Source organism: Epithele typhae, assembly GCF_022376455.1.
Source record: "Epithele typhae strain CBS 203.58 chromosome Unknown BXZ73scaffold_11, whole genome shotgun sequence".
NCBI classification, from domain to species: domain Eukaryota; kingdom Fungi; phylum Basidiomycota; class Agaricomycetes; order Polyporales; family Epitheliaceae; genus Epithele; species Epithele typhae.
The window spans coordinates 460997-473067 of NW_025954202.1; the positions used below are offsets into that span (position 1 = coordinate 460997).

At 60.1% G+C, this 12071-nt stretch overlaps 6 protein-coding genes across 6 annotated transcripts; 5 read left to right on the forward strand and 1 right to left on the reverse strand.

Annotated features, from left to right (window-relative positions):
- Positions 1–366: 366 nt before the first annotated feature.
- BXZ73DRAFT_75893 (uncharacterized protein) lies at positions 367–1418 on the forward strand (the record flags this gene model as incomplete). Its single annotated transcript, XM_048022303.1, has 6 exons — positions 367–396; positions 462–587; positions 637–765; positions 839–1051; positions 1120–1236; positions 1290–1418. 6 exons carry the CDS (start codon positions 367–369, stop codon positions 1416–1418), a joined length of 744 nt encoding a protein of 247 aa, XP_047880032.1.
- Positions 1419–5675: 4257 nt separating this feature from the next.
- On the forward strand, positions 5676–6128 carry BXZ73DRAFT_99348 (uncharacterized protein; the record flags this gene model as incomplete). The annotated part of the gene is made up of 2 exons (XM_048027971.1): positions 5676–5894; positions 6000–6128. The coding sequence occupies 2 exons, from the start codon at positions 5676–5678 to the stop codon at positions 6126–6128; spliced, it is 348 nt and encodes a 115-aa protein (XP_047880033.1).
- A 399-nt stretch (positions 6129–6527) lies between these two features.
- On the reverse strand, positions 6528–8130 carry BXZ73DRAFT_99349 (stretch-activated Ca2+-permeable channel component-domain-containing protein; the record flags this gene model as incomplete). Its single annotated transcript, XM_048027972.1, has 3 exons — positions 6528–7183; positions 7240–7686; positions 7737–8130. The coding sequence occupies 3 exons, from the start codon at positions 8128–8130 to the stop codon at positions 6528–6530; spliced, it is 1497 nt and encodes a 498-aa protein (XP_047880034.1).
- A 395-nt stretch (positions 8131–8525) lies between these two features.
- BXZ73DRAFT_43660 (succinate semialdehyde dehydrogenase) lies at positions 8526–10674 on the forward strand (the record flags this gene model as incomplete). The annotated part of the gene is made up of 13 exons (XM_048019188.1): positions 8526–8738; positions 8797–8855; positions 8917–9093; positions 9156–9453; positions 9514–9586; positions 9638–9678; positions 9737–9799; positions 9853–9952; positions 10017–10071; positions 10122–10168; positions 10225–10241; positions 10300–10567; positions 10619–10674. 13 exons carry the CDS (start codon positions 8526–8528, stop codon positions 10672–10674), a joined length of 1467 nt encoding a protein of 488 aa, XP_047880035.1.
- Positions 10675–11425: 751 nt separating this feature from the next.
- Positions 11426–11674, forward strand: BXZ73DRAFT_30508 (uncharacterized protein; the record flags this gene model as incomplete). Its single annotated transcript, XM_048017791.1, has 1 exon — positions 11426–11674. A coding segment is annotated over one exon (249 nt), but the record flags the coding sequence as incomplete, so codon positions are not given.
- A 36-nt stretch (positions 11675–11710) lies between these two features.
- On the forward strand, positions 11711–11980 carry BXZ73DRAFT_36246 (uncharacterized protein; the record flags this gene model as incomplete). Its single annotated transcript, XM_048017879.1, has 1 exon — positions 11711–11980. A coding segment is annotated over one exon (270 nt), but the record flags the coding sequence as incomplete, so codon positions are not given.
- Between the last annotated feature and the right edge of the window lie 91 nt (positions 11981–12071).

Genomic DNA, 12071 nt, shown 5'->3' on the forward strand with positions numbered 1-12071 from the left:
GAGGCCATCCAACCGTACGTGTTGCCGGGGGGTGCGTCCGAGGACTCGGACGCGCCGGAGTTTAGGTTATGGAAGGCACGGAGGACCGTGGGGATCCGGAAATGGTCCTGCTCGAGCAGATGGCCCGGTGCGCACGCACGACCGCGGTAGTAAATCGGCGGCTACTGGAGTCCGGAAGGCAGACGCTCGTGCATTAGAACATGCATGAGCGCTTGAGCGCTGCGGCTCATTGTGGACGACCCGAACAAAACCTCCTCAGCCCTGCAGCGTCTCCCGCACTTATCCTCATCATGGACACAGACATCTGGCTCTCACTGCTTATAATGAGCCCAGAATGGCTGCTCCCCACACCTCAGCCCGCCTGGCATGCCACCCTCTACTGTCCCGGAACTTGCTGTAGGTGGCGGCACCTTCTATGAACTCTTTCCTTGACTGAATACCTTTCATCTGTCGCTCTACAGCTCAATTCCGATGATTCTCTGGGCGAATATACAGTAGTCCTTCTTCCCAACAAGTCCAGCTATTTTCTCTTTGAGAAGACCTGGTTTCCACTGTGGCCGGATTCGACGCCGTTTAACCTCACAGAAGTGAGTCCCCATCGACTATTGTCCACACACACCTTCTCAAAGCATGCAGGATCGGAATATTCCCGAAGGCACACTTGCCTGCCCCAGGGCGGAGAACGGTACGCGGGTCTACTACGTCAAGCACCCCGACGGCCGTTGGCATTCAGCTCAAGATGATGCCCTCAGCGCACTAGACAAGGTAATGCGGGTCAATCTGGCTTGTTTGAAACACGCTCTCACACCCTGTCATGTCGTCGTCTTCTCGTCTTCAGACTCCAGCCCACCCGAGCTGTCAGGTTGTTCCGTACAAACCGTACCGCCCAAAGGGTTGCTCCCCGGGCCCTCCTCCCGCCAACGCAACGGACGTCGATCTCAACGTCCTCATCTCCTCAGCCATGAAAGGCGAAGTTGAGCACCCTACTGAGCCGGCGTTTCCTGTACTCGATGGCAACCAGGACCACGAGAAGTTCTCTGTCCGCTTCGGGGTCCGTTCTCGCTGTCCGTCCTCCGAATCGATGCAAACCCGGCTCATGCGCTGTGTTTCTTCCTGCAGATAGAGGGCTTCGACGAGAGGGACGAACGGAAGCAGCACAAAACTCGCCGCAACAGGCAGCCCCTCACCCGTGCCGAGCTTGCGATGCTCGTCTCCGGGCTCTTCGTCGCGCGTGCCGTGAGTCCTGCCTCTGTCATCCGACGCGCTGAACCCTCGACGCGTCGTTGCAGGCCAAGCTCAACCACAAGCTCCGCATCGGGGGTCGTGAGATCGACCTCGACACGCACAACATCCTGCTCGTTCGCGTGGGATGGGTGACTACGGGAACCATCCAGCCCATCCTGCACTTCGTTCGCTAGACCTCGTCACGGCGTCGGGGACGTGAGGTATCTTCTTACTAGTACATTTGGTCATTGCCCCTGCCCGAACATTGGTTCCCTCGTGTTGTGCTCCCCCACCGTCGCCGCATGTCTGTACATGTAACGCAATAGAGACATCGAACGAAACTTGATGGCCGCCCGTCCAAACCCCAGGATACTTACCGCTAGGAATTTCAGCGAGGCTGAACGTTGAACCCCCGCCACAAGGTTGACGCGACACCGCACTAACCAGATATCTGAGTGAATCCGCACGTGTCTAATCGAATAGGCCTGACCAGAAGTGTGCCCACAGGCGGGGAGACGCAGACCGACTTTCGCACTGCACTTAAGGTACTTACCCGCTGTCAGCGCGCAGACGTCTACATACGGAGGACGGCGTCTACGGCGTCCTGGAGATGCGCGCCTGATTTGCATGAAGTGGATATAGAATCGTGTGTTGTAGGTACACTGGTACGACGGTAGTAAAACGGGACAAGAGCGTCCGCATGCTCTGCGGGTCCGATGCAAGGCAGCGCGCGGCCACGCGTCGAGGGCCGAGACCGCCGGGCTAGCGGCGCTCTGAGGCACGACCTCACTCGCGCGCTCTGGCTCTGTGGGAGACGGAAGGTGAGCGACGAGTCCCGTCCAGTGGGGTACTAGGAGCGCTCAGCGGGGTGGCGCGTCGAGCGTAGGGGTCACCGGCCACCCGCAGGCTGTTTGTTTGTTTGTCTCCTATTTACAGCAGATTGCAAAAGGGTTGAGAAAATGGGAAAGAGAGTATATACTCATCGGGCGGCCAAGGTTCCGGCCCAATCTTCCGACACATCTTCCGACGCATCTTCCGACTAGGGATCCGCATCTGCATCGGCATTGCCGGGATAACGCCCGTTCCGAGGTGTTCCGCCCGGCACGGAATTTCTGTTCTCACGGCCCGTAAGGCGTGCGGAAGTTACGCCTTCGTTGCCGCTTTCCGTCGTCATTTCCTGCTTTCCGCCCGGGCACTACGCGTATCCGCTGATGGGTTGCAAACCAGGGAAGACACGCAGAGCGGGTGCGAAGTTATCACCGCATGCGAGTTTGTTGAGCTTGGGCTGCGGGGACCCAGAGTGCACTGAGCGTTGATATGCATGTGCCGCCGCGGCTGTATGGTGCACCTCGACTACGCTAGCGCCCAAGCGCCGCCGCCTGGCACCTCGCCCTCGCTCGTCCTCACGCATCTCGACCATTCCGCCGCGCGAACCCGTCGCGATCCGCCCGCGGGTACCCCAGGATTGACGCCCTAGCAACCCAGTCCAGACGCGACGCTCGCGGACGCACCACAGCGCTGTCCATGCCCGCCCGTACGTGTTCACGTGCGGAGTACTCCTCCACAGCCTGCACAGTGCAGCTGTCGACGCGATGGTGCTTTGCTCCTCATATTGTATATTTCGTCTTATCCCCTGTTCTATTTTCTTTCTATTCTGTATCTTTGTATCCACTTCGTGCGTCCCCCATTTCAGCTCGTTCTGTCTCGGTACACCGGTCCGTTCACATGTACACCTACTCACGTTCCTGTCCCCCGCCTTGCTCGTCTTAGTACTTCCTTTTCTGCTGTGGCTTCGCATTTTTCGTCTTTTGGCTTTGGCAGCTCCTTTATTTGTCGCCATGTGCTCGCGCTGTGTACTGTATGTATTCAGGCTCTAGTTTTACTGTGCGTTATCCAGTTCACTTCCGCGCTCTCACCCTGCGTGCCGTGTGCTCACTTTGTCTCATCTTCGACTTCGACTCCGACTTCGCCCACAACCTCACCTTCGTCTTCGTCTTTGCCAGTGCCCATGTGCGCAACCTCGTTCGTATCCCGCGTCTATCCTAGTCCCGTCCTCTTCGCGCTCGTGCGATCCACCGATCCCCTCCCTTCGCGCTCGCCCTTCCCGCGGCGCGCCGTATCTATTCCCTTCATCCTCTCTACTACTTCCCACGACTACGCTTACACGAGCTCACTCCCTCGCCCTCACCATAGTTGACTCCTCCCGGACTCAAGACTTGCTTGAGACATTTTTTCGATCCCTTGTATGTGCTCAACGCAAATTTCTGCTTGAATTCAATCTAATTAATCTACAGTATGTGCAATGGCAGTTGAGCACATTTTATCAGCTGCGCGCCACAGTCGAGCGTCGTTGAAAGACGAGACTATTCAGCACTTGATGATTGTCAAGCAGCAGCTTCGAGTAGTATTGTGTTCCCAACTTTCCAAGCGACCTTCTACAGTGTAGATTACTGGTGTTTATTATATATGTACTTCACTATAGTCCTACCTATTTATTGTGCCCATATATGCATCGGGTACACCCAAAAGCATGTCGACAAGAGGGTGTGGTCCAAAGCCTGACGGGCGCTTCGAAGACATTGTGCCACTGAACTCGACCCGACCTTTCGTCGCGTGTGACGGGCCTGCATCGCGGCAGCGACGCGGAAATTCCGCCCCGTATCGGTATCCCACACGGTCTGCATTCGTCCGGAACGGCACGAGCGCCTGAAATGCCTCTCGTCACCGTCATCGGACTCGGAAATATTCCGGCGGCATCGGATACGCCCGTTGCGGAGCCCTACACCTGCCATATCCGGCAGGGGCGCCTGCCCCTTGACCGCGCGCCTACACTGTGAGCTGCCCGCCATCGACTGACTTCTGCCCACCCGCCGTTGTGTGCCCTCCCCTTGCTGTGTCCCTGACACTCCCGCTAGCCTTGTATCCTGTAATCTTGCTCCACCATCACACATGGTCTACCGCCACATCCGGTATCCCCGAAGACGACCTTGTACGACTCCAAGATATGGACTACGTTTCCGGGACGACAGACTTGCACAGCATCCCCACGGCGGTCTGGAGGGAGAAGTTGGGGTTCTCAAGCCTGAGATGGAAGCGCGTGCTCGACGCTGACGAGCTTTTTGTTCACAAGAATCTCTTTCCGCGCTTGTAGTAGTAGTCTTACTGCTTCATTGCGTCAGGACCCACGTTAGCCAGGTTTCATGCTCTCACTACATATTATGTAACGCTGTCTTTACTCTGTCATAATGCGAGGTCGCCCCATCTACGGTGTCCAGCTCTGGACGTGCGCGCCTGATTTGTATGAAGTGGATGTAGAATCATGTGATGTAGGTACACTGGTGCATGTAGTAAAACGGGCCAAGAGCGCCCGCGTGCTCTGCGGGTCCGACACGATGCAGCGCGCTCGGCGGATACCGGAGGCATGGTCAAAGATTTCGGGGTTGATGAAAAGGTTGGAGCGGCAAGGCGGAGAGAGGAATGAGTGAGGCGGACGGCGCGAGGAGGAGCGTCAAGGTAAGAGGCAAGCGATGGGCGCTTGCCTGCCGTCGCTCCTCCCGCCGTAGACTCGCGCCTGTCTCCTTCGCTCGTTCCTCGCTTCCACTCCAGACCATACAGTTGCGCTTTCAATGAACTGCGGTCGACATGATGACGCGGCGGGCAGCTCACAGTGTAGGCGCCCCTGCCGGATATGGCAGGTGGCGCTTACGGATTGGACGACGATGCGTCGGAAGATGCGTCGGAAGATGTGTCGGAAGATTGGGCCGGAACCTTGGCCGCCCGATGAGTGTATACTCTCTTTCCCATTTTCTCAACCCTTTTGCAATCTGCTGTAACGCCCTGGAGGGCCGAGCCCTATGGTAGGCGCTACGTACAATAGTCTACTACATATCTGGCAGGGAGGGAAATGCGTATACGGGACAGATGACGTGGCGCCCGCAGGCTGTTCTCCCGAGTCCCCACCGTTCGAAGTTACCCCAGCCCTGGGCCCAACCGTCTCCGCCTTCATCGGAAGCTTGCTCTCTCCTCCGCCCCCGGGCGGCAACTTTCCCAGAGTGCGTATCCTCCCGCGCCCCGCGTCCCCGGAGACTGCGCGCTGACCGCCGCACAGGCTGCGATGCGTACCGTGCACGCAACTTCGCGAGGTGTCCGCGAAAACTGGCCAGATGATCCGAAGGGATCCTGCAAGCATTCGCGGATCACCAGCACCCTCGGCATCCCCTGCACACACGAATACCAGCCCAATATGCCACGGTCCTCCGAACCTGTACTGAGAGGGAGACCCGCGTGCCGACGTCTTTCCCCGCTGCGCAACAGGACTTCCAATACGGCGCCAATTCCCCCGCCGGCTCGTCCTCTTCGACCTCCCACTGCCAGAGCGCGACGAGCCCCATCCGGTCCGCGCTGTCCCTCGTCGCGCCACCGCCGCAGCACCGGTGCCTGAGCCGTACGGGATGCTCGCGGGGATGGACCCCACTGGCTCGCCCCGCGCGGAGGACTTGACTAGCCCGCTTGGACCAGTTCAGCACCTACCCGCTCCACAGCTCGTCCTCCACCGGCAACTCTCAGTGCTGTCTCCCTCCCCCCCGCCCTCGTACTACTTCCGCTGGCACCGGTTCGAGGACATCGCCCCTCGGGACACGATCCTGCTTGGTCTCGTCCCCAGCCGCTCTGTACCGCACTCCACCACCGCCTAGTACACGCGGGGTGCGGTACTTACAGAGCGGCTGGGGACGAGACCAGAGCCGACGCGCTGAACCCTCGACGCGTCGTTGCAGGCCAAGCTCAACCACAAGCTCCGCATCGAGGGTCGTGAGATCGACCTCGACTCGCACAACATCCTGCTCGTTCACGTGGGATGGGTGACGACGGGAACTATCCAGCCCATCCTGCGTTTTGTCCACTAGACCTCGTCACGGCATCGTGGGCGTGAGGCATCTTCTTGGTACATTTGGTCATTGCCCCCCGCTGGACGGCCCCCCCCCCCGTGTCTGTACATGCGACGCAGTAGAGATATCCGATGAAGCTTGATCGCCGCCCGTCCAGACATAAATTTCAGCGAGGCTGAACTCCCACCACACTGTTGACGCGACGCTGCACTGTACCTGAGTGACTCTGCACGTGTCTGCTCAGTGCACGGTTGTCGCATAGGCCCGACCAGGAGCGTGCCCACAGGCGAAGAGACGCAGGCTTGACGTTCGCAATGGATCACGGACAAGGTGCTCGAAGATGTGGTCTAAGCACACGACACAGGAATGGAAGGGTGATAAGTTACGGTAATCCTCCGCCCCGCCCCACCACCCGCCTCACGGCCCGTTGCACCACACGTTCCCGAACTCGTCCCACGCGCCGCCGGTCGCACCGCCCCCGACCTCGCCCTCCCGCCCCGAGTCGACGTACCCGACCGCGTAGCTGTCGCTCGCGGTGAACGCCGGCAGCGGGCACTTGAACCCGAGGAACACGGGGCACGCGCGGTCCGCGGCGTTGCACACCTCCAGGCACGGCAGCAGCACCTCGTACGCCTCCCCGAACGCGGGCAGCGCCGGGTTCCGCGCCGCCGCGCTCGCGTTCACCGTCTTCAGCGCGGGCACGGCGGGCAGCAGCACCTGCTGCGCGCTCGAGCCCCCCAACAGGGCCGTGGAGGGGCTCGCGCCGGGGGGCGTCGGGCTGGTCGGGTTGGACTCGCCGCAGCGCGGGAAGGAGACGGTGCAGAGCCAGGTGCGGTACGCGGCCTGGCAGTCGGCGCAGGTCACGAGCGGGGAGTAGTCGTCGCGGCCGCAGGCGAGGGTGGTGAGCGTGGAGGTGAAGTTGGACATGCCGGAGACGATCGTCTCGCCGACGGGAGAGGGGAGGGTGGAGGCGGTGTATGCGACCTGCGGGGGACGAGGGACGGCCAACGGGACGGCGTAGGCGACGGCGGGGCAGTATGGCAGTTGGTGGACGAGCGCGCACGCGAACGAGGCTGCAAAGGCCAATGTAAGGGACTGTGTTGCACAAAAAGGGGAAGGAAGGACGTACCAGACTTCGTGAGGAACATGACCGGCTTCGAAGCGGCTATCGTGCCGTCCTGGAGGGTGTACATGGTATAGTTGGTCTTGGGCGTAAGCCCTCCCTCGCTCCCGCCCAGGAACCATTCCCATCTCCAGCCCTGATCGTCGCGCAGCCAAAGGGTGGCGGAATTGGAGCTCAAGATTTTCGCGCCGCTGTTTGATTGCTGGGCGGCGGAGCGGATAGCACAGTTTGTGCGAAGGACGGAGGCAAGGGGAGAGTTGGCGGTAGGGACGTAGACAAGGGTGTAATTCTTGGGGGGCGAGGGGGCATTACCTTGGGTAAGGTTCGCACTGGGGAGGGTGTAATTGGGATAAGAGGGCTCGAGGGGGTCGAGGGGGTCAAACGATGGAGAGAAGACGATCGCTTGATTCGCGGTCGTCTCGCTTGCGAACGGAGACAAGGGGTTGGTGCTGTCTAGAAACGGGTCAAGGACGGGCTCGAGAGAGAAGATGGGGAAGACGGACTGGCTGCGCTGAGGAGGATCTCGAATGGGGTGTTTACGCTCCCGGCCTGGATGGCAAAGAAGCCTCCCCTTGGGAAGAAGCCTGCAAAACTTCCGTACCCTTCCGGCCCAACGGAGATCTCAATCACGGATTTGCCGTCCACGTTGTCTGGGCCTGGGTGGGTAATGGAGGAGTCGTTGGAGACAAAGAAGCGCGGTGCGCCGGCAGAGGAAGCGCAGAGGCCAACAGAGACATGGCGGAAGTCGGAAGAAGGAGAAATGAAGAATGTGGGTGGGGAGGGGAGGCTGGAGGAGTTGAAGTCTCGGACGGTATCAAGAGCGAGCTGCTGCTGCTGTGCCTCGGCAAGTAGGACGAAGGACTGGACGAGGGCAAAGAGAGAGACGGGGAGCAGCATGGCCAGCGCGGTGGTGGGAGTCGGGAGAGATGAGCACCGTGGCCCAGCGATACGCAGTACTGACGCCCGGCCCGGCCCATGCCGTCTTTCTCCACAGCCGAGCCAAATGCGTTTCTTTGACGACATTCCTCCAAACAACTTACTTGCGGGAAACACGGCCTCAGAGGGTTTCGACGGTCCACCCGATTCGCAGCTCGTTGGTGCTCATTCACGACCGCAGCTCCCGTGGCACAGACGGCAATATGGCTTAGGAGGAGGCTTCCCCCGTCGAGGATCTGCTTCAGCCAGCTGTAAATATTTATGGCGGCCCTGCGGGGGTCCGAAATGTGCGGAGATGAGGATGGGAACGATAGCGCGACTCGCCTCCTGCCTCCTCCCCGCTCCCTCCATCCACCATGTCTCTCAACGCTGCAGGCACCGTCGCCCAGGATGGCCCCGAGCCCACGTCTCAGACAACCCTCACTCCCCACAACCAGCAGCCGCTCGTTACCAAGACCTATCCATCCGAGGGCGAGCTTGACCAGCTGATCGTCAAGTCCGCCGCTGCCCAGGAAAAATGGGCTCGTGTGCCTCTCCAGCAGCGCATCGCCATAGGCCGCGCGTTCATGGTGCGTATCGTTCTCTCAGCTCTAGACCCTTCCGATGCATATGTTTTCCGGCGTGCAGGAGGAGTTTGGCAAGATGCGCGAAGAGATCCCGATGGAGCTCACTCTTCAAATGGGCCGGTACGCAGCGTTTTTTTCCGGCTCTCAAGCATCCCCGTCTCACAGAACGCACTATGCGAAGCCCTGTCTCTCAGGTTCCCGGGGAAGTACGCGGGACCCTCGACCGCGCCGACTATATGCTGTCCATAGCAGAGAAGACCCTCGGGGATGTCACCCTCGAAGATACCGACAAACCAGGCTTCCGCCGCTTCATCCGACGCGCTCCCATGGGCGTTGTCCTCGTCGTTGCGCCTTGGAAGTGCGCCTTCCTCGTTCTTTTTTTCTCCCTCCCCGGTTAAACCAATCCCGCCCGTATCGCAGCTACCCGTACCTTGTCATGGTCAACTCCGTTCTCCCTGCCCTTATCTCCGGTAATTCCGTCATCCTCAAGCCATCCCCTCAGACCCCGCTCTCCGCAGAACGCTTTGCCGCTGCGTTTCACGCCGCGGGCGTCCCCAAGGACGTCATTCAAGTCGTCCACCTCAGCCCGAAGCTCACCACACAGGCCGTCGCCCACAAGCTAGTCGACTTTGTGGCCTTCACCGGCAGCGTAGCTGGCGGGCGAGCGATCGACATCGCCGCCGCGCAGGCGAAGGGCTTCAAGGGCGTCGGACTAGAGGTGCGGGGGGCACGGAGGCGCCGATTTTGACTGCGACTGATGCGGTACCGGTGGAGGTAGCTCGGAGGCAAGGACCCTGCGTACGTCCGTGCGGATGCCGACCTGGACTACACCGTCGCGGAGCTCGTGGACGGTGCGTATTACTTGCGATCCGTGGTCTCGCGCGACTGATCAAGTGCCGCAGGTGCGTTCTTCAACTCCGGCCAAAGCTGCTGCGCGATCGAGGTCAGCACAGGCCACCGCTTGAATGTCAGACGAGAAATCTCACGTGTGCATGTGCTAGCGTATCTACGTGCACGAGTCTATTTACGACGCCTTTGTCGAGAAGTTCGTTGAGCTCACCAAGGTGCGTTACCCCTCTCGTTTGCCGTTCGCACGCTGAGCTGACGGCGGCGTCAGAAATACAAACTCGGCGACCCAACGAAGCCGGAGACGAACATCGGCCCGGTTTGCGGCGTCGCGAGCGCTGAACGGATACGCAAGCAGGTTGCGGATGCCGGTAAGCACACACTACCCTACTAGGTGCCCTGCCTGAGTGACGGCTGACCGAATGGGATCGACAGTCGCAGCGGGTGCGAAAGCGCTGATTCCCGAAGACCTGTTCCATGCCGCGAAAGCGTATGTTGGCGTGAACAGATCTGCTGAGCGGAAGCTAACATATTGTACAGAGGGACTGCGTATGTCGCACCACAAGTGCTCGTGGACGTCAACCACAGTAAGTCTTTCGAAGCGTCGCTTCAAGATGGTGCTGATCGACGCGACTTTTCGCAGCGATGGAGGTCATGATGGTGCGCCGGCATCCTACCCCCTCCCTTATCAGCTTTTCATCGTGTCTCTCTGTTGCAGGAGGAGACCTTCGGCCCCGTGGTCGGCATCCAGAAAGTAGTCTCTGACGAGCAGGCGATCGCGCTCATGAACGACTCGCCGTACGGCCTCACCGCGTCCGTCTGGACAAACGCGGCCGCGAACCCGGAGTCTCAGGACGTGTTCCTCACGTTCGTCGACGAGCTCCAGACCGGGACCGTGTTCCTCAACCGGTGCGATGCCCTCGACCCCGCGCTCGCGTGGACGGGTGTCAAGGACAGCGGACGGGGCGTGAGCCTGAGCAAGTTCGGTGAGTACGTCTGCAGGTGGTATGAAGCCCGGGAGCTGACCGAGGAGGCAGGATACGACCAGCTCACGCGGGCGAAGAGCGTGCACATGAAGATCAAGACGGCGTGAAGGGGGGCTCGTGCAGTTGCGCGGGTGCCGCGCTAGAATGTAAAGTACTCACTACAATGAAAGGTTTCGCTTCGACGGAGGACGGCGCGTGCGGCACAAACCTGAAGTGCGATCGCATCGCTGACATCCTGAGTCACGTTCCGCTTCTTTTACGAGCCACATACGCAGCCCCACAACGTCCGCAGAATATCTAACACTTGTAGCATATTCAACGCATCAAATTCATATTACCCTCCGACGACATCGACCCAGCATCCCTTATCCGCACGCTTCGGATGGAATGCCTGATGCCCCATAGCGGGCTGAAGAGCATAGCTGGATGCCGTTGATCGGCTCTGGGACGTCCTTTCCGGCAGGTTTGCGCTGTACGAAGTCACCCGCAAACTCAGCTGGGGCAGGCAGTCCTTCGTGTGACTGGCCGAGCGTTCTGCGTCCCAGTGCGTGGACGCGCTCGATATCCAGCCATCGTCCTCTCTGCTGATGTTCTCCCTAGTCTAATATTTGAGACGTGCACTCAGCGCCCACGACGACAGGGGGAATTCACCACCGACGCCGGATTCAAGGTCCGAGGGCACCCTTGTTTGTTACGATCTGTCGCACGTAAGCAGGAGTGGCATGGAGCTCGAATATTCCTTCTCATAGGCTGCGTTTCGGCGTCGGGAGTGGGGGTGTGATAGTATACAGAGAGACTACATTCTTGGATCTTGGTGGGAGTGGCTGGGAGTGGTGGTGTTATACTACAGAAATGCCTGGCCACGTGGGCATTGAGGGGAACGAACTTGCAGATAAGCACGCAAAGCGAGCGGCTGAAGGGGACAGCTCGTGCGATGCCCGCCTCCCAGCCCTCTTCCGAAAACCCCTCCCCGTGAGCCTGGCCGCTTCACGTCGTGCGCATCTGGATGTGATCAAGTCCCGAGCGGCCGAAACATGGAAGACATCAACGAGGGGCAAACGCCTGGCCAGGATCGACCCCGACCTCCCTTCCCCGACCTTCATCAAAGCTGCGGCGGGACTCACTCGCAACCAGACTCGCACTCTTATCCAGCTACGCTCCGGACATGCCCCACTCAACGCCCATCTCTTCCGCATCAAGCGCGCAGACTCTGCGCTCTGCCCGGCCTGCAAATTCGCCCCGGAAACCGTCCTGCACTACCTCATCCTCTGCCCACGATGGGACTCGCTCCGCGCTCGCCACCTGTCCCCCTGCGGCCGTGCTGCCCGAAAGGTCTCCGCTCTCCTCTCCGACTCCTCCCTCTTCCCCGCACTTTTCAAGTTCATCACTGCAACGGGCCGTCTATCCCGCAACCTCGCACCCGCTCTCACCACGCGCGCTGGCCCTGCAGTGGTGCCGGAGTCCTCCCGCCCCCGCCCCCGCGCGACACGACAGTCCCGCCCGC